Genomic DNA, 21,069 nt, shown 5'->3' on the forward strand with positions numbered 1-21,069 from the left:
ACTTTTTTTTTTTCCCCTTTACCGTTGACTTTTTCACTCTCGGTGTCAGCAAGTCCTTTCGATGCTGTAAAAGAAGCGGTACGTGTCTCTTTTCAAACTAAGAGCAAATGAATTGGAAGATGGGCGGTTTTGTAAAACTTTGTTTTCGTTAAGTTTGACGGTTGCACACACTTCCTTCACTCTTTCAGTGCCAGGAGTTTTCGGAAAAGGAAACTTCTAGAGGGACAGTACAATTAGCATTTTTACTCCATAGCCACCAGAATATTGTGTACTAAATCTAATATGGGTGGTATCATTAAAAAGATTGACTGCCATTCCTGACTTTGACTGCATGTAGGTAATTCCTATGTTGTAAGTTTGAAAACACTGCCATCCAATGGTCACAGTTAGCATTACAGTGCTCGCTTGGCTTACGTTAGTCAAGGGTATCAGCTACCCCCCAAAAAAAACATGTTTGACGTGAAGTTGAGTATTTATTGTTATTACAATTTTAAAAGGCGAGAATTCTCGTCCATGGCGCTGAATGAGTTAACATCTTTCCTGCAGGAACGGCAGGGACAATACATTGTCTTTTCAAATTAAGAGCAAATGAATTAGAGCACGAAATGAGTTCTGGCGAAATTGTGACTTTTTTCGCAAAACGTTGTCGGCCTTTATTTTGTTTCGATGCTTGTGCAATTTTGGCCGGTTTTTAAAGGTTTATTAGAGTAATAGTTGCACTCCAAAATAACAAATACCGCCTGGCTGGTCTGTACTCACGCTCGCCGGCGGGAAATAGCGTTTGCAGCATTTTGAGTGCGTTAGCGACCTTCGCGCCACGCAAGCACTCCGCGCGTATAGAAAGGCAAATAAATATAAGGAGCGTCGTTTCCGAGGCAGCCGCTTTTGAGTTCCTTCCCTAAATGTAACCTTGGCGTGTGCGCGTACGTGCGCTCACCGCATGGCACAAAAGCACCATGGGACAATTTGAGGCGATGGCGAGGCACAAAAGAAAGCATTCGTGTCTTTTCAGAGCTTTTTCTTGCCGCGCGAATGCTGTATTTTTCCGCCGCTTCGCTTTTGCACCGCGCGCGACCTCGTAAAGTACGTCTGCAAAGACGTTCTCTTTTCCTCCCGGCCGATCGAGTCTTTCAATGGCTTCGGAGACGAGCGGGAAACAGTCGAATATCATTGGCGCATTGTGCGTCTGAAGGATTCTCTTCTGTCTCTTAATTGACTGCTGCTATATTGCGCCAGGCGAGGGAAAAAAAAAAAAAGAAAAACCCGTTGAAATTGATTTCCAATCGGCGTGCCTGGAAATTAATTGCATGTAATTGCGCTCGTCGCCGCCTTGCAGCGCTTTAATACGATGAGGCAGGGTCAGAGGTTAGGTGGGTTAAAAAAAAAGCTCGAGGGGAGCTCATTAAATTAGATGGGTAGGGGAAAAAAAACATTTTTCTGTATCAGGATCTCATATGATATGATAAGACTTACGTGGCTCATTCAATGTCAAATAATATTAAGTTCAAGCAACCTAAAACATTTAATGAGAAACAAACTGGAAGGAAGACAACTCCTGTAGAATCTTTTTCTCGCGAGGAGAGCGGACAGAAACCCGACCTTCTCAGATCTCCTTCCCCGTCTGGTTACAGATGTTTTCCGCTCCTCATTTATTCATTTGGGCCGATGCTGCCCTGAGGGGTCGGGGGAGACATCTGGCAACAATGGAAACAGTCAGTTTGTGATATTAGGGAATGCGGTTTACGAGTCCGTGCTGGTATCTGCTTTCCTCGGAACATCTGGAGCAACACCGTTCTGTTTTTGCTCTTTGGGCGGGTCACGATGCCTGTCTTTTTTTTTTTTTTTTTTACTGCTGCTTGAAACGCGTCAATTCCACTTCTTCAAAAATAGCAACAGAAATTATTCATCCATACTAATCTACCAATATACCTTTTGCAGAAAACTTGGGATAACCTATTTAAAACAAAAAAAACTTTGAAGCAAATTGGCCAAAATGAGCTGGAAAGGTCACTTAAAACCAAAATGGCTGACTTCCTGTGTTTTTCAGGCATGACCTCTTAGAATTTTTTGAGGGTCTCATGCTTGACATGCCTCCCAAATTTTGTGCATTCAGGGGGTTGGATTTTTCCCAAAATTTTTGAAGTAATCCCATAAAACGTCCAAAATAAACTTGAAAGGTCACTTGAAACCAAAATGGCTGACTTCCTGTGTCTTTTCAAACATGACCTCATGATACATGGAACTACCAAATTTTGTCTTGTTAAGCTGTTGAATTTCCCAAAAACTTCGAAACTATCCTGAAAAACTGTCAGAAAGAAACCCAAAACGGCGCACTTCCTGTGTCCTTCTAAGAGGCTCTCACGAGACGTTTTTGTAGGTCTACGATGGCATCAATTGATTGGAATTCCGATCCAATCTCCTTTGTAAAACGGCGACATCGCTGGTGTCAAATCAGGTTGGCTTTTCATCGGGTGAGTGTACCTTACGCTTTGTTGGCTAGGCGAACGTGTCTCCGGCGCAAAGGACAAATTTTCCCGGGGGGGGACCGGGGGTCTTGAGCGCGTCTTATCAGTTCCTTTTCTTCTCGTTCCCACCTGGAAGGCTTCCCACTTGACTGACCTTTATCTGCCCATCCGACCGCACGCACCTTCATATATTTATATATTTCTTCATCGTTTCTATATTTACCGGGATAAGGTCAGGTTAGCCTCTTAGCGGACAAGCTCTCGCCGTCCCCTTCGGTCCTTTTGATCCCCTCCGTCGCCGACGTCCTCGTTGACATCGATCGCGCGTTTCCGACTAAGTAATAAGACGGGCGTAATGAATATTTACCCGACGGGAGAGCGTGGGAGAAAAAGACGGACGGTGAGGCTAAGTGACTCATCCTTGAACTGGGGATGGATCGATGGTGTCAAAGCGAGAGGAGAGAGACGTTCTTTCCCTCGAGGAGGCTCGGTAAAAGCAGCCGAAGAAGACCGGGACCGAGCTTCTTCTCCGAAAGGAAAAAAAAAGGATTCTTCGCCATTTTCACTTACGTTAACGTTGCCTCTACGGAACTGGGGTCCATCGCTCGTCCCTCTAAAGATGTCCCGCGTGTAGTGTTCTTCATGTTTGGACCTTCAAGTTCCTTGCTAAATATGAGGAACTTGAATATACATACATATATATATATATATATATATATATATATATATATATACAGTATATGTGTGTATATATATGTATATTGCAGATGTTCTTGTTTGGCGTGAGAAGCGGCGATTGTCATCACAACGGCCATCCAAGGTACTTGCAATTTCCCTGAATGCGTCGCTTGATTGCATGCGGATGAGTGATTTTTTTTTTTTTTTTTTGGAGGGGAGGGGGTGTGATTTTATCTATTCCGTGAAAAGCACCCTGAATCTCATAACCTCAAACTAGAAGACGGAAGAAAAAGAAAGTCCACTTTGGAGGAATGGGATTTGAAAAGGAGGTCGTTAAACACTTGGCAATCAGGTGAAGATGCGTATTTATCATAAGCGACTTTGCCGCTCGGATTGAAAGGTTCTTTGTGAAATCTCTGTGGCTTGTGATTACTTCGTAAGGTGAGTCGCGGATTCTGCCGAAAAGCAAACGACTTCAGGCCACCCCTCACATAAACAACACCTGCGAGACCGGAACCTGTTGACTCCTGAAAGTTTCAACACGTAAAGTGTAGAGGTGCCAAAAGACGGATTTTTCTCCCTGGATTTGAACTCGTCATATAACCGCTGTCAAGGTGGCACAAGTGCGAAAAACACCCTCAACCGTGTCGCTGTGGTTATTTTTGTGATAAGGAACCATCAAAGGAACCGAAAAGTGAGACCAGTCACTGCCATGTGAAAATGACGCGATCGTTATATAGATAGTTTTGGCGGCGTTTTCGCATGCCATAGATGTGAGGAAAAATGTGATTGAAAAGATGTGTTGAGACACACAGCTAACCAGAAATCACATTTCGTTACAAGATACAAAACCGACCTTTAGCGTTTGGGTAAACGTCCAAAAACTATACCGACGAGACTAAATGAAAGACCCGCAAAACAACGGAATATACCCACGAGACTGTAAATGACGGACCAGCGAAAATTCGTAAATTTCTCACTACTGGAAATTACGTTCAAAAATACAAAATCGCCGATTACAATTTGGATAAACGTCCAAAAACGACGGAAGGGGACCAGACTGTCAACGACGATACAAGGAAAAATACGTAAAATGCTCACTACTGGAAATTTCGTTTCAAGATACAAAACCACCCCAAAAAAAAAAAAGCGATGAAATATACAGACGAGACAGTAAATGGCGAACCAGCGAAAATTCGTAAATTTCTCACTTCTGGAAATGACGGTAAAAAAAATACAAAATCACCGATTACAATTTGGATAAACATCCGAAAACAACGGAAGGGGACGAGACTTTAAACGACCATCCAGGAAAACTACGTAAAATGCTCACTACAGGAAATTTCGTTACAATTAACGAAACCACCAAAAACGACGAAATATACCGATGAGACTGTAAATGACGTACCAGCGAAAACACGTAAAACGCTCACTTCTAGAACTTATCTTACATAATACAAAACCGACGATTAGTTTGGTTAAACAGCCAAAAACGATGTTCTATACCGACGAGACTAAATGACGGACCAGTGAAATTACGGAATATGCTCACTTCAGGAAATGATGTTCCGAGATACCAAACCGACGATTACAGTTAGGCTTAACGTCCAAAAACGACCAATCGACGACGAAAGGGGTTCCATAAAGCGACGAGACGATAAATGACGTTTGAGCAAAAACGTCAAATGCCCACTTGTGGAAACTACGTGGCAAGATACAAAATGGCGACTCGTTGGCCCCCGACTCCTGTTTGTCAGCCAAACTTTTGCGCCAAGGCTTCGTGTCCTCGTCAACGTCGTCCTTCCCGCTCGCGCGTATTCACCTAGCGTTTCTGAATGCATTTGTTAACGAATGCCCATGTCAAAAGATTCAATGAGAGCCAAGAGGTCATCAGAACGCCTCGTGGTTGTTCTCCATGAATACGCAATTGGTACAAATTCATAAAGTCCCCGCTGTTTTGCTATTGACAGCAAATGTGCATTCAGCAGCTCACGTGTCCTTTTCTCATTTTTTTTTTTTCTTCGCCACCTTGACCGTGTCGTTGGACACTTGACGTCCAAAGATGGTGAATGGATAAGGACGTTAATTAACGGGGGCTTCGGCAGATGAATGACGGCAACGGCGCCGTACTGGCTAATTGTGACGAATTGAATTGAGACGGGGTCCAATTTTTTTCCGTTTGTAAACACGCGGGTCCGGCGGGACTATTGTTAGTCGTGTAAAGCGGCGTTAGCGACAAGGTCAAACAGCTGGCTACACAGGTGGAAAGTTTTTTTCTCCAACTTTGCGGAGCTTGAAGCGAAGCGGCGCTGCGGGCTAGCGTTGAGCCGGCGTCCGGTCGCCGGCTCCGGCAGTAAGCCAAACGCTCGGATGATAAATGTGCAGACGGACCGTCTAGATTTCCCACGTGTCTTTTGGACTCGAACAAACGGATGACCTTCCCTCGACTCGTCTGAGTGGTCATTCCAGGAAGGAAAAATGTGGAAACGCTTCAAAGAAATTCTCTGAATATTTATGCAATGTCCTTCTGAGGACATTAACCCTGTGCAGTAATTTGACCATTTTCGGGCATTTTCATCCAGTATGGCGCGCTCCTGATAACGTGGTAACTAAGTGGTCGTGCCATGTTTAACTCTGACGTGTTGTCGCCATCTGGGTGAAATTTCAGCTCCCTACTGTCATCTTTCAGTGCTTTTCCTAAGCAACCAAGTGATGGCGCCATGTTGAATTTTGGCATGTTGTCACCATCTGGGTGAAATTTCAGCTCCCTTGAAGACGTTGGGTCAAAAATAACTCATATTGATTCAAAAATGGACTGACCCAAAATTTGGAACATTTGTGACCCGACTGTTTTTATAGTGTGACATTTTTTCATGTATTTGTTTACTTCAAAACATTGGGTTAGTTCATTTTTCTAACCCAATTTGGGTTATTTCTGATCAATGTTTGGGAGGCGGGCGTATGCAAAATGTTGATTAAAAATAAAAACTAAAGCAGTTGGATCATACAGTAAATAGCCCAAATTGGGTGACAAGTAGATTAAAATCTGGGTGAAATCAATATCTTAAAAATTTGTGTTGCGAAAATTTTGGGGGGAAAATTTCACTCTCAAAACATAAACGTTGGGTCAAAAAGAAACCAAAAGATGTCAAAAATGAATTGTTTGAGTTTAACGAAGGACTTAATAAGTTGCTGAGCTGCATTCTGTTTGTTTATTTGTTGTTGTTTTGAAAAATGTTGACTCTCGAAATGTTGGGTCAAAAATCTGCCTTACCCCAAATTTAGATTATATTTAGATTATATTTTTGACCCAACTTTTTATAGTGTGACATTAAGTTATATGTTGAACCCAAAATATTGGGTTAATCCTCAGTCCTCAGTGTCATCTTTCAATGCTTTCCTTTAGCAACATGTTTTCGCCGTCTGGGTGAAATTTCAGCTCCCTGGCGTATTCTTTCGATGATGCGAAGAAAAAAAAAGATAAGCGCTCCGCGTTCAACTTTGTGATTACCGATAACATGAATTTCCATCAGTCAATTTCAAATGGTTTGCGGCTTTTTTATTAATGACGCGGTGGTGCGCGGAGGTGCGAGGCGCGCGGCGGTGCTACGCCTGATATCAAAGGCGGAAGAAAAGGGAATGGAAATTTTCCTCTGGGTGCATCTCATGCACACTAATTGAATCGGTGAAAGTTGAGAACACGTGTCTTCGGATTTAATGGCCGCGCAAAAGGGACGCATGCATTAAAGATAATTCGCCATTTGAGAGCTATTCAATGAATAATAATTAGGATGAAACGCTTTGAATTGTTCTCTTTACTATTGTAATCATTATTCGCCGCATGAATTGGCCTTTTCGGGGACCTTACCATGCCTGAAGATAAGGCAGTTTTTGCACGTGACATTAGGGGGCCAACAAGACCCCCGAAACATACCTAATGGCGCCCGCTGGGCAATCGTGATTTTCAAAAAGTATCTGGTACCATACCAGTGGAAAAAACACTTTTGGCCCATTCTTCTGATAGTACTTTCCACGAATCGTCTTTGGTTTTCATTTCCGATTGAAAAGTTTGATTTGCCCGATTGTTTTGTTGACATTCCCTTTAGCGCCGCTCCATCTAGTGGATGCATAACGCAACAACAGCCATGACTCTAGCTTCTATTCTATGCGCCTTATATATGAAAACAGGCCATTCATTTAAGGCGCGCCTCATAAACCGGAAAATACGCCACCTCGATTTGGGTTGCTAATTTTTGGAGCCTTGTACGAAAAATGCTGGTTAAAAAATCAACTGATGCCGTTGGGTCGTACAGTAAATAGCCCAAATTGGGTCACAAGTGGAATGAGTAAACTTTAGGGTAAAATTAGTATCTTAAAAATGTGAGTTGTCTTCCTTTTTTACTTGGTTTGGGTTGTGAAAAAAAAAGTTTAAAAATACGTTGGGTTAAAAATGAGCCAAATTGTATCAAAAATGAACTTTTTGGAGTTAAATGAATGACTCAAGTGTGTTTATAGAGTGTTTAAGTTATTTGTTTAACCCAAAACATCGGGTCAATCCATTTTTTTAACCCAAATTTGAGTTATTTGGGACATTTTTTTGCGGTGGGAAAAATATTGGATGGAAATATATACTGAAGCAGTCGTGTCATATAACCCGAACCGGGTCAGACTAAAGATTTGGGTTGGTCTCCTTTTTGACGTGATTTGGGTCATGAAAAAATGCCCAAACAGGAGAAATGTGTGAAAAATAAGCCAAATAGAGAAAAGAATGAACTTTTTGAGTTGAATTTGGCTTTAAAAGTTGCGCGGGCCCACTTCCGAACCCCTTTGGGTTCACCTTGACCCAAATGTTTTTCGGGTCTCGCGGCTGACTCGTTGGCTCGCAGCATCGAGCGCTTTTGTTTTGAAACGCGATATTATGGACAACTGACTCGGACCGACTGTGATTGGACGGAAGGATGGGGGATCGTTTGCGAGTGCGCGCTCCGGCAGGCGCAGCGGGCGATAAAAGCGCAGACATGCGAGGAGGGATCCCACCGAGGGGGGCGGAGCCGCAGCCGTCGCCTCCGCTCCGCCGCCGCCGCCGCACCTGCGCGAACCTCGACCGGCTCCCTCCCCTCATCCGTGCGTAAAAAGGCGCACGCGGAGGACGGAGGACCGGGAGGGGGGTGGGGAGGAGATCTCCTCTCCTCTCCTCTCCTCTCCTCTGCTCTGCTCTGCTCTCCTCCCTTCCCCCAGATGGCTTGAGGCCGGCGAAGCGGGCTCGGGTCCGAACTCGGCGGCCATGATCGAGTCCAACGTCAGCCTGGGCTGCCCGGCGGGAGGGGGCGCCGCGGTCAAGTACGAGGGCCCGTCGGGCTCGCCGCCGCCGCCCTCGCTCACCCCGACGGGTCACCTGGTGGTGGCCGCGTGCCTGGGCTTGATCGGCACGCTGGGCTTCGCGTGCAACCTGCTGGTGCTGGCCCTCTTCCTGCGCTACCGGGCTCTGCGCACGCCCATGAACCTGCTGCTGGTCAGCATCTCGCTCAGCGACCTGCTGGTCAGCGTGCTCGGGACGCCTTTCAGCTTCGCCGCCAGCCTCCGCGGACGCTGGCTCATCGGGCGCGCCGGCTGCGTGTGGTACGGATTCGTCAACGCCTGCCTGGGTGAGCCCGACTTGCCGCTGCGGCACTCGCGAGCTTTTTGTCGCCTTTTCGCTACTTTTGGACTGCGCCGCTCCCTCGTTTCTCGCGGGGGTGGCGTACCCGCGGCGACCGAAACCCGCGAAGTACAGATGCAACTTTTTTCTCCCCCCTTCTCTTGTTAAAAAAAGAAGAATTACTTAAGTTCTATGTATATATTTTAGCCGGTCCGCCCTAGATGTAGGAGGGGGTAAAACAGCAACAGATATGGAAATCCATGTAGTAGAGGTTCAATTTCATTTTAATACGTGAAATTGCTTGTTTTAATACGAGCACTGTGAACAGCAAAGCAAACTTGCGGCAGGAAAAGATTTGGTCGGATTTTTCTATTTGAGGACATAAAAGTGCTTTTACTGGTTTGACTTACAAAGACAAATGACAAAAACCTGCAGTAGAATAAAAGTTATGGTCGTCATTTTCTATTCATCCATAAAACTGCTTTTTTTGACTGGTCTGACTTAAAAGGAAGGCGAATTACAAAAAATCAAACCCGTAATTGGAAAAGTTATGGTCATTTTTTATTTTGATACATAAAATTGCTTTTTTTGACTGGTCTGACTAAAAACGACATTTAATTACAAAAAAGTCACATAAACCTGCAACAGAAAAAGTTATGGTCATCATTTTTTTTAAATACATTATTATTTATTTGTTTTTCTCTTTTACTGGTCTGACTTAAAAGGAAGACAAATTACAAAAACACAACGTACACCAGCAATAGCAACGTAAACGTACAATAGAAAGCCTTCCGGACATTATCTTTATTTTAATAAATGAAATGTATATTTGGACTGATATGAGTTAAAAGGAAGAAAAATAAACAAAAAATAGCAACATAAACATTATTTATTGATTTGTTATTATCTAGTCCTCCTGAAGGGGGCCTGCTGTTCACACAGCATAAACCAGAGGTGTCCAAACTACGGACCGGGGCCCATTTGTGGCCCGCCAGCCACATTGAAGTGGCCCACAACATATTTTTTTCAAAATAATTAGATTGCATAGACAATGTGTAATTACTGGCCCGTTGGATTCTTACCTTGAGTTAGAAATCAAATCTGATGGTTTCATCTTCCTATTTTCCGCCGATTGAACGTCAACAAACAACAACAACGAGCGGTGGGAGGTGCTAGAGTGGAACCTGCAAAAAAAAAAAAAAAAGTTCCACGCACACAGATAGGAGGCTAAGCCATGATTAGGTTTTCTGCTGACTCAGCGGACGAATGCCGGCCCAAGCAGAAATGGGCTTGAGGTGGAAAGCCATTAAAATCCCCAGCGAAGGATCAGCACGGACTGCGTTTGAATCGGCGCCAGAACTCCCGACGCAAACCATTAGTGGCGCAGGGCGAAGAAAAAAAAAATGGAGGTCGTTAGTACATGTCAGCTCGGAGACTTTTTAACTTTGAAGAATTGAGATGGAGCCTTATTCGTAAATGCTGAAACAAACAAAACCACGCACGTCGTTTAATTGCCGTTGCGAATTTTGCCGCACTTTGGAAGTGAACAAAGCCGTGAAGATGCTCAAGAAGAGTTGGGTCCAAAATAACCCAAAGTGAATCAAAAAGGCACTCAGCGTTTATATATATAAATATATATATACATATATATATCCTTTGTGGTCCTCAGGCATCGTGTCGCTCATCTCCCTGGCGGTGCTGTCGTACGAGCGCTACTGCACCATCATGGTTCCCAACATGGCCGACGGGCGCGACTTCCGTCCGGCGCTGGGCGGCATCTGCTTCTCCTGGTTCTACTCCATGGCCTGGACGGTGCCCCCCCTGCTGGGCTGGAGCCGCTACGGGCCCGAGGGTCCCGGCACCACCTGCTCGGTGGACTGGCGCTCGCAGACGGCCAACAACGTCTCCTACGTGCTGTGCCTGTTCGCCTTCTGCCTGGTGCTGCCCTTCGCCGTCATCGTCTTCTCCTACGGGAGGCTGCTGCACGCCATCCTGCAGGTACGGCGCAAACGCCGAAATTCTGCACATAACTGTGCGTTTAATGCATTGCTCTGAGAAGAACAGTGTGATTTCTTTTCAAATTGGGAGCAAATCAGTTGGAACGTGAAGGAACCCATTGCTAAATTGTGTTGCACGCTGACCACTATGCAAAATGTTGCATGCCTTTATGTTGTTTAGCTAATTGTCATTCGTAAACAACAACAGTAGTTCCAAAGTTAAGTAATTTAAGTTCCCCCATTAAAAAAAAAAAAAAATGCTGAAAAATGAAAATAGGTTGAGACCCACTGAGCTGTCTGACTCAAATAAATTTCTCTTGGCCTCGTCAGACCACAGTACATGAAGTTACTTTTTGCTCTTTTTATTTTTATTTGCATCAGAGTTGCTGAAGGTCCAAAAATGCTTTGCGCTGGTCCTGCAAAATGGAAAAAGGTTGAGACTGAGCTGTCTGAATCAAATGTATTCATTTTGGTCTCGTCAGACCACAGCACATGGATTCTGTATTCCATGTCCTCAGGCTTGTTTGTGGCTTTTCCTGTGCATGATTTTTTGAAGAAATTTCCTTGTGGGAGAAAAAACTGGTCACCTGATACTGGGGGTGTAAAATTGTTAACTGGGCCCAATCTGGTTGATCACTTTAGTTGCTGATGTTTCATACAGTACATTGATGGCTGTCTGTTAAGTTATTTACTATGTGTTTTTTATCCGTGTAAACTTACTACATTGCTGCAAATTATTTTTTCATTTCTGCTGCATGATATTGACAAAATATTTCGAAAAAATGAACCGTTCGTTGCGCTGCTGGTAGTATGGTGAAATAATGATTCGAGTCAGTATTTAACGTTTACAAAAAAGATTTCATCGAATTTATTTCCATCCAAATGTCAAAGTTTGTTGGGTTTTTTTGGATACATTTTTAAAAAGGTCACACTTCAAAACGTGAAGACATTTGCTAGCTTGAACGAGCTCACGTTGGGGTCCTTTTAATTCCGGTTAGCCAGACATGCTAATCCCCGCCGGCTAAGCTTTTGTTGGCCTGACAAAGATTTAAATGCGAGGAATGTGTCTTTCGTTTGAGGCGGATTACACAATTGGCTTTGATCCTTTCCTGGAAATGGTCAAAATACGCACACTATTTGTTTTTTTAATTACTGCTCCTTTTATAAAAGTAGCGAGATCAGCGCTAAAACGATCTTGACGCAGAAGCGTAAGAACATTTAAGGCCAAACTTTTCGAGTTTAGGATTTTAAATCTGACTCAAACTGTTGACGTTATTATTATGACAACTGTAAATGTAAAAGACGTACGTTATTTATATTATACATAAATTATAGCCTTTTAGCAACAAACAAAAAAGCCTAGCATCTTCATTGACTGTTTTCGCATGGAAATAATGTGTGCGTAAGAGGCAAGATTGACCCAAATTTGAGAGCGGCGCCACATAAACTAATATTATAATTAAGTGCCTGATGAGCTGTAAATATCGTTTGAGGCTATACAGAATTGAATTATTTATCAGTGAGGCGTCTGCGGCGCATATGTGGGACGCATGAAATCAATTATTTCCGTGGCGTTGGGGAAATAGAGTGCAGCGTTTCTATATTCCGAGCAATTAGGGATTACTGCTAAACGTTTGGGGGCTTTTATCTTAATTTGCGTGAAATGAATAAAATGCTGGTGCTGTTATGCGGCCCGTGAGCAATTGGTTCCGCACCATGTGGTGTACTGTATGTAAACAAGAGGCGGATTTTACTTCATCAGATGAGCGCCGGCCTGTGGTCAAAATATGATTAGAGATGAATAGATAAAGACGTTTCTAGGTCGATTCTTGCAAGTACAAGATTCAATTTTGGTACGCTATCGGTGACGGTTTGAAAGGATGTCTTAACTAGCCGTCCGGTCAACTTTACTATTCATGCGTGGATTTTAAAAGCTGCTAAAATGAGAAAAAAAGTTGTGATTAGCATACGTAGCTGTTAGCATCGCTAGCATCAGCTGTTTATATCGCAGTGAGGAACAAAGTACTGTAGTTGTTTTTTGTAGTTGTGTGGTTGTTAGTTTGGTAGCTAGCAGCTAGCTGCTAGCTGTGCTAGCTGCTAGCACAACAAAAATAGGGCTGAGCTTATAGTCCAAATTTTGGATGTCAGCTTAGCATACCTATGTTAAATCTGTTTATTTAGTCTTAGTTTCTTTTCTTGTATTTTCTGTTTGTTATTCGTAACTGGTGTATGTTAGAAGCTAGTTTTTAAGTTCATGTCGAAATGTGTTTAGTTGGTTAGTTTTAGTTTGATATTTAAGTATAAAATGCACAATTTATACAATAACAGCTGCCTCAACGGTTTTAGTAGTTAAGCTAGCCGTTAGCTGCTAGCTAGCATTCCTACACTAATTATATCAATTTATTTAGTCTTAGTTTCTTCTTGTCTTTTCAGCGTGTTGTTCATATCTAGAATATGTTAGAAGCAAGTTTTGAAGTTCACGTCCAAACGGATTACATTTCGTCTCTATTTTCCACTTGAGCCTTATTGACAATGTAAAAAAAAACAAAAACACTTTCCTATATATTATAATTTAATTCTATATTGTTTATGAAGAAAAAATCATAAACATTTAAAAGCTGCCAATCACATGTCCAAAATGGCAGTTGAGAGTAGAATAGCAATTAGCATCGCTAGCTTCAGCTTTTCATTTTGCAGGGGGAACAAAAGCCAAAGCGCAACATTTGTTCGGCAGTTTTTCCGTTTTTTTTTTTTTTTTTAGTCGCTAGCTTGACAGTTATTTCATCAGTTGGTTAATTTAACATTTTGACACGATATTCATTAACAAAATCGCACAACAGCTAGCTCAACGGAGTTAGTGGTTAAGCTAGCCCTTATAGCTCAAACGTGGCTGTTAGCTAGCTAGCATACCGGCACTAAAGAACTCAAATTATTTCTTTGTCTGCACGTTCTTTATACCTCTTTGGGTTAGAAGCTAGTTTTTAAGGTCTCTCACGTTGCAATTATTTGTATTTTGTTGCATTGTCTGCTTGAGCGTGATAGACAACGCATTAGCATTTTCTTCCAAATTCTTTGTTCATGAATTTGTTCTGTTTTTTTTCTCTTCTTTGATGCCACTGAAAATAATCACAGTTTGATTGCAAAAGTAGCTCATGAGAACAAAAGGCGAAGTGTGAAGGAAAACAGAGATGAATGTTTATATATTTCTGTATATTCATTATATTTACAGTAGACTTCTGTCAATCCTTCTCTTTTCGTCTAAGACCGTTTAAAGAACATTTTTGGTACATTTCCACGAGTTAATTAATCCATCAAGGGTTTAATCATCATAACGAGATAAATCCGATTTATAAAGGACAATCTAATTTGCGGGGTCTATTTCCATCACCTGAATGACTTTATTGACATCCAAACAGAGGAAAAACATTTTAATCAATTGATGAATCAATTCCAGCTTTGGGTTCGAGACGTCAATTGTTCTGTGAGGACAAGACGGCAAAGACAAGACCTTCTACATAGAACTCGGGGTGAAGGCAGGGCTTCAGGACTTGACGGTTTTTGACCCGGGTTTGACCGGGCCAGATGGCTTGCAAAATATCAAGTAGAAGTTTGTGTGGCTGGGAGCGCCATAGCACGCAGTTTTTTCTTTCAGTCATGTCAGCCAACAGGTCGGATCTGGTTTTAGCAGAAATCGTTTAGTGCTGAACACGATGACATTTCCCCAAGTATTTTGAACTTGGTGGTATTTGAACTTGGACCTTGTGGACTCCTAGTTTGACTTGGACCGTTGTGGACTCAAACCTGATGTGGGCTTGGACCTTTGTGACCTATGTTACTTGGACTTGGATCTCTGCGACCTGTAGCTGACTTGTCTGTACCTGTGAGCCTGGAAGTGGGCTCCTCCCACCTACGGTTCCTTCTGAAGGTTTCTGATTTGCCCCAAATTTTCACCTGCGAAGCCCTTTGAGACTTTGGTGATTCGGAGCTATCCAAATAAAATTGGATTGATGAAAGCAAAAGATTCACGAGGAGTCCAAGCTGGACTATTTTTTTCTGACCTAATATTTCCAGTTTGAAGCGCCCAAATTCAATATCGATGTGGTCGGACTGAAGTGTTTGACTTTTCCGTCGATTGACGGACGGCGCCGTCTCTTGCCCCGACCCCGATCGATCGCGTCCACTTTTTAACGGCGGCGAGTCACATATTGGCCAGCCGTTTCCACGGAACCCCAGTCAACAAATTAACCCATCGATCAATTCCCGCAAGCGAGCAGAAAAACAAGCCGGCCGCGCCATCGCGCTTGCGTGCGAGCTCATTCCTCAGCTTCATTCGAGTGGAAATTCCCGATTCTGGAAGCATGTTGGAGCTATGAAGCTCGAATGATGGATTTTTCTTCAGTGAACTGAAAAATGAATGATTGAGTCCAAAACTCAAAACAGTTCCAAGGTTTGAGTTGGAACTGAACTTCATTTTGCTTCACAGAATGCTTATTATGTAGCATTGTGTCATATTATGTTTTATTTATAGGAATATGAATGCAACTAGTACATTTTCATATTTGTGTGTGTGTGTGTGTGTGCGTGTGTGTGTGTGTATATATATATATATATATATATATATATATATATATATATATATATATATATATATATATATATATATATATATATATATATATATATATATATACATATATATATATATATATATATATATATATATATATATATATATATAGGGGTAGGACATTTTCAATGTATCTTTTTTTCTTTTCTTTTGTGTGTATAAAATGTATTTTTGCATCGAGTGTAGAATGACTTGGACGTGCGAATTAGTCCCGGATTTGATGACATTATCCCGAAAAGGATTTGATGGGACGGGTGGTCCTCGCAGGTGCGCAGCGCCAGCTCGCTGGTGACGCGGCGGCGGGAGCAGCGGGTTCTGGTCATGGTGGTCACCATGGTGGTCTGCTACCTGGTGTGCTGGCTGCCCTACGGCGTGGTGGCCCTCGTGGCCACCTTCGGCCCCGGGGAGCTCCTCAGCCCCGAGGCCAGCATCATGCCGTCGCTGCTGGCCAAGTCGTCCACCGTGGTCAACCCTTTCATCTACATCTTCATGAACAAGCAGGTGGGCCTGTCGGAAAATCTCAACCTTTGCAGACTTTTTGCTGAACTTCGGCAGGCGGCCGACATTTTACTTCCGATCAATTTGCTCTTACTTTGAAAAGAACACTGTCCTTTTTTTTGACCCACACAAAAGAACCCAGGGGTTTGTTTTTTAGAAAATTATTTTTTTCCCCTTTTTAAAACAATTTGGATTATTTTGGAGCCAAAAGTCTCGGATTATTTTTTTTCCACATCACGTTCGTAAAATGTAATTTGAAAAGCACTCGAGATCTTTTTGCAACCAAACTGATGTTTTAATAAGAGTTCCGCCGGTATTTGATGAACTTCGGCCTCGCTCGGCAGGCGGCCGACATTTTACCGATTTTTTTACGTCGCGCTCAGCGTGAGTCGTCGGATCAATCCGAAGCATTTGCTAGCTTTTGGGGCGGAACTAACGTACGATGCTATTTATTGCTCCACTTTTGTTTCAACTGCTATAAGTCTACGAGGTGTCATGTCAGTATTTTTAATGCCAAAACCGGCATACTTATAGAATAGCGTCACGTCTCGGGTTAGGCCTACAGATATGTTACTTTTATGTTTTAATTTCCGAGAAGGATGAAAAGGACAACCACAAAAGGAAATGAAATAGAAGCCATGTAAACGGACGAAAGGATAATGTGAAGATCCATCAGTCATTTTTCTTACCGCCTCCTCCAAGAGAAGATATTTCCTCTTTTTGTGTCTTCCATCTCCGTTTGATCTCACTGCTTTGGTCCCGCCCCCTTGGGACAAAAAATGACATTTTGTGGCTGAAGCTGCGTGGCGGTTTCAGTCTTCAGTTCCTCCCAGCCCGTCAACATGGCCGCCGTGTGTTGAGGCGAGTTGAAGACTTCAATCGCCGCACAGAACGTCGACCGGCGGAACTCCCGTTGAAGGCGTCCCGCCTGGAACCAACCTGGAGTGTTCTTTGGCATCCCCAATTAAAGTTATTTTTCAAGCTAGGCCCTTTGTTCGTCGGTTCGTTTGTTGGTTCGGGGCCCGTCTCCGCCGGATACCATGACGTCGAAAAACCTCTTTCCGTCACCGTTCACTTTTTTTGTTGGGTTTCTCCTCATTCGTCAGCAAATTCGCTATCTGCCAGCGATGGACAGCTCACGGATATTCCTACTCACTTTCATCGACGCCCGGGAAACAGAGCCCTATGATCGTAACAGAACCGGTACCAAAATGCTAAAGTTCTACGTTGTGCGGCCCCCTGGGGAAATGTAGTAGACTTCAAGTATACGTGTGGAACAGGAGAGTATACTAAGTACACTACGTTTATCCATGGGGACCGCCGAGACGACTCCGACGGATCTTTTCCCATTGGACTTTATTCCCGATGGCGACGATTTCTTTTTGACGGCTAAAGTTTGATCGAGACGCGTCAAAAATGCCGCAAACTGGATACCAATCTTGCCCGTGTGTTTGTTTGTCTGTGTGCGTGTAGTTCTACCGCTGTTTCAGAGCCTTCTTCAGATGCTCGGCCGTGGAAGGAGGCTCCACCCTCAAGACCTTCTCCAGGGTGACCAAGACGCTGCGCAGCGTGCAGCCCGAGCGCCGCAACCGCCACGTGTCTGCCGCCGCGCCGTCCACCGCTCACGCCACGCCGCAATCCGTCCGGCGGTCCTCCGAAGCGGACAATCGGCCGCCCGGTCTGACGAACTGTCCCAAACCTAAAGTGACTCTGGTTGCCCATTACACAGAGTGATGTCTCTTGACTGGAGACGATCCCGGACTGCATGAAAAGTCAGGGGCATTGGACTCTTTATGTGGAATTTGGGGAGAAACCTCAAATATCCTCTTTAGAGCCGGCCTTTTCTTTTGTGTCCACTGTTGTGTCCGTTTTGTCTCAGGAAGACGGCAGAGTGGTTCGCATCCCATCCAAACACATGAGACATCTTTGGAAAGGCCAGGACGTCCTCTAGTTGGGACGCTGGAACTTAGTAGGGTAGCTCCATGTCCACTACAGTGGACACAAATAAAACGGCTGGGTCTCACATGAATATGGTGTTCCGCAGGGTTCAATTTTGGGGCCCCTGCTGAGCACACCAGAATTTCAATGGAGAGCTCCTTTCAAGAGTTTGAAAGGAGCTTCAATGACTTTAATCTATGTTCGTCCGGAAAAGATGTATTATGTTCTGCCCAAGGTCGTGAACTTATTCTGACCGCTGGATGGGTGGGCAGAACAACGGGACACAATCAATCAATCAATCAATCAATCAATCAATCAATCAATCAATCAATCAAATTTTATTTGTATAGCCCTAAATCACCGAAGTCTCAAAGGACACAAAAAGGGTTCTGTTATAAACTTTAGTGGGCACGTTGTTATTGAATTCTCAGCTGGTGGGCTACGATTTGGTAGAAGTCAGGACAAACAGCTGAAATGTCACGTACAAGCTACGCGCTAAAGCTGCTTTTCTGTCACGTAAAAAAATGCTGACGCTAAACTTTGTCATGTCATGAATCATACTTTGCGTTTACTCCAAAAAGCCTTCAGTTGCCAAATTTGTGTTTATTAGAGACACGACTAAAAGCCATATTCTGTCTATTTGCAGGTTAGCATCGTACGTAAGGGGACATGTTGACATTCCGCACATTAGCATCATAAAAGAACTATTTTATAAAAGGCACTACACTTAAAGCTTTCATTATGTGTTTTCAGTCAATGTACAGCTACATGCTAATCACCGTCCTTCTTCCGCCACAACTCTTAGCAGCGTGCGTTGTTTAAAATGTTTGCGAAAAAGAAAAAAAATGCTGCATTCACGCTATTAGCATCTTAGCAGCCTATAGAGAAGGAAGCATTCAGAAGACAAAATATAAAAGAACAAAAGATCCATAAGATCTTGCGTACGTTGTTTAAAACGTACGTTGTCTTGCTATTAGCATGATAGCATCTTATAATGAGAGAATCATTCGGAAAAACAAATACAAAAGGACAAAAAATTCTCTATGCTCAGCTTCGAAACTGTAAAATTTACAAGCTCTTGCGTACGTTGTTTAAAACGTTTGCGCAAAAAATGCTACAGTCTTGCTATTAGCATGTTAGCATAGTACGTAAAGGGAACCATTTGAACTGCATGAAAGCCGTTCAGTTCCTAACCAAATCCTTACAGAAAAAAAATGCTGGATCATTCTACAACTCAAGGAAATTTTCTGTTAGCCCCTGACCTCTGACCCCCGCCCACCATGAAATTGTAAAGCAAAGGTGTCCAACCTTTCTGTTACATTTTAAATGTGCATATCTTCTTCATCAGCTGCTGTTTACTTAAATCTATTATTTATTAAAAAAAGAATGAACGATTGTCATGTTTCATTTACGCCGGGAAGAAAACAAATGTGATGTAAATTCTTTCCTTTTTTTTTTTGCTGTTTGTTGCTTTATTTAGTAAAAACAATCACATAGCGTAACGTAATAAACGAGCGACGAAAAGCAAAGTATTGTCGGAATGATGGAATCTCCAATTCTAATAATTATATCGTGACATCAACACCGCAAAATCCTGTTTAAATTTAATAAACGAAGGGAAACGTTATTACGATGTCGGTGATTGAAATTGCGTAATCGTGCTCCGCATCATAACACAAATGGCATAAGCTAATAGCTTTGACCGCGACGAAAACGGCACGCGGATAAAAAAACAGTCGATGATAAAACATTTTCTTATCTAATTTAATGTTGTTTGCGACCCATTTTTACCCTGAAAACAAAAGCTGTGTTTTTCGTAAATGTTAGCGCCAAAAGAGAGCTTCAATTTTGGAACGATTGGACTGCATGCTAATCTTTTAATCCCGCAGTTATTAACAGGGACATCTTCGCGTCCCGTCGCGCCAATTTGTCTTTGTTTTCCCTCCGCTCGCGGCGCACGTGACGTATTATCCCAGGCGTTCTCCGTGGAAGCCAAAGCAAAGATTAGCGTTGTTAATAGAGACAAACAAGACACGCTTGTAGAGATTGAAGGGAACATCAACGCAACATGAATGAATAATGAGTACGGGGTTGCAAAAAAGTCACAAAAACTCATGTAATGACGACATATATATATATATATATATATATATATATATATATATATATATATATATATATATATATATGAGAAAAAACACATGAGAAAAAAAAACGACAGTCTATAGTAAGGTTTTTCTTTTCAAAAAAACGACAGTAGTAAGTCTATAGTAAGGCTTTTTTTCTAAAAAAGAAACAGTTGAAAGTAGCGCATTTTATCAGAAAAAAACAACAGTCTATAGTAAGGCTTTTTTTGCAAGAAAAAGACACTCTACAGTAAGGCTTTAATTTTCTTCGCAAAACATAATAGTCCATAGTAATGCTTTTTTTTTCACCAGAAAACGACAGTGTATAGTAAGGCTTTTTTTCCACAAAAAATATCAGTCTATAGTAAGGCTTTTTTTTTGCAAAAAAAAAAAAAACTATAAAAAAAATCCTATAGACTCTTTTTTTTTTTTTTTTAAAAAAGGCTTTTTTTCGAAAAAAACAGAAAAACGACAGTCAATAGTGAGGCTTTTTTTTCGAAAAAAAACCTACAGTCTATAGTAAGGCTTTTTTTCACAAAAATCGACAGTCTAAAGTAATGCGTCTTTTCTCAAAAAAAAAAAAAAAAAGACAGTCTATACTAAGGCTTTTTAATTAGCCGGCTTGAAAAAATGAGTCATTGTTCATTAAGTGAGCTGCAGAAGTGCGGCACTTGCTGAAATGTCCTTTATTTTTCTTTTTTCTTTTTTAGAGCGGTCTTGTTGACTTTCTCCAGGGAGAGCAAATCACACCAACGTCTCATCAAGACAAGCCGTGTGACACCTGCCGCCTCCTCCGCCGAGCGCCGCGGGGATCCACTAATCAAACCTCGGCGGGAAGTCGGGACGGCTTTGTGACTCACTCCTTTAACATCTGGGAAGCGATCAATAATAGCGAGACCATCGCTATTGACATCATCTGACAAAATGATGATTTCCGCCTTCTGGCGTCATTAAATATTTTGTGCGTCACGACTTTTCCGATCTATTTTTACTCCATTTTCACTGTTGCGCCACAGTTGAAAAACACGCTCATTTTCTTGAATAGCACAGGACCTTTCGTTCATCCAAGCACCCCAATTTGGGTCATGGGGGCGACCCAGAC

At 42.6% G+C, this 21,069-nt stretch overlaps 1 protein-coding gene across 1 annotated transcript; it reads left to right on the forward strand.

The window, feature by feature from the left end:
• Window positions 1-3,248: 3,248 nt before the first annotated feature.
• tmtopsb (teleost multiple tissue opsin b) lies at window positions 3,249-19,236 on the forward strand. Its single transcript, XM_088402279.1, has 6 exons — window positions 3,249-3,285; window positions 3,358-3,495; window positions 8,382-8,788; window positions 10,451-10,779; window positions 15,673-15,906; window positions 17,377-19,236. The coding sequence occupies exons 2-6, from the start codon at window positions 3,455-3,457 to the stop codon at window positions 17,635-17,637; spliced, it is 1,272 nt and encodes a 423-aa protein (XP_088258405.1). The 5' UTR covers window positions 3,249-3,285; window positions 3,358-3,454; the 3' UTR covers window positions 17,638-19,236.
• Window positions 19,237-21,069: the final 1,833 nt, after the last annotated feature.

The sequence above is a fragment of the Hippichthys cyanospilos genome, chromosome 19 (assembly GCF_059441005.1).
Source record: "Hippichthys cyanospilos isolate Australia breed blue-spotted pipefish chromosome 19, RoL_Hcya_1.0, whole genome shotgun sequence".
Lineage (NCBI taxonomy): Eukaryota > Metazoa > Chordata > Actinopteri > Syngnathiformes > Syngnathidae > Hippichthys > Hippichthys cyanospilos.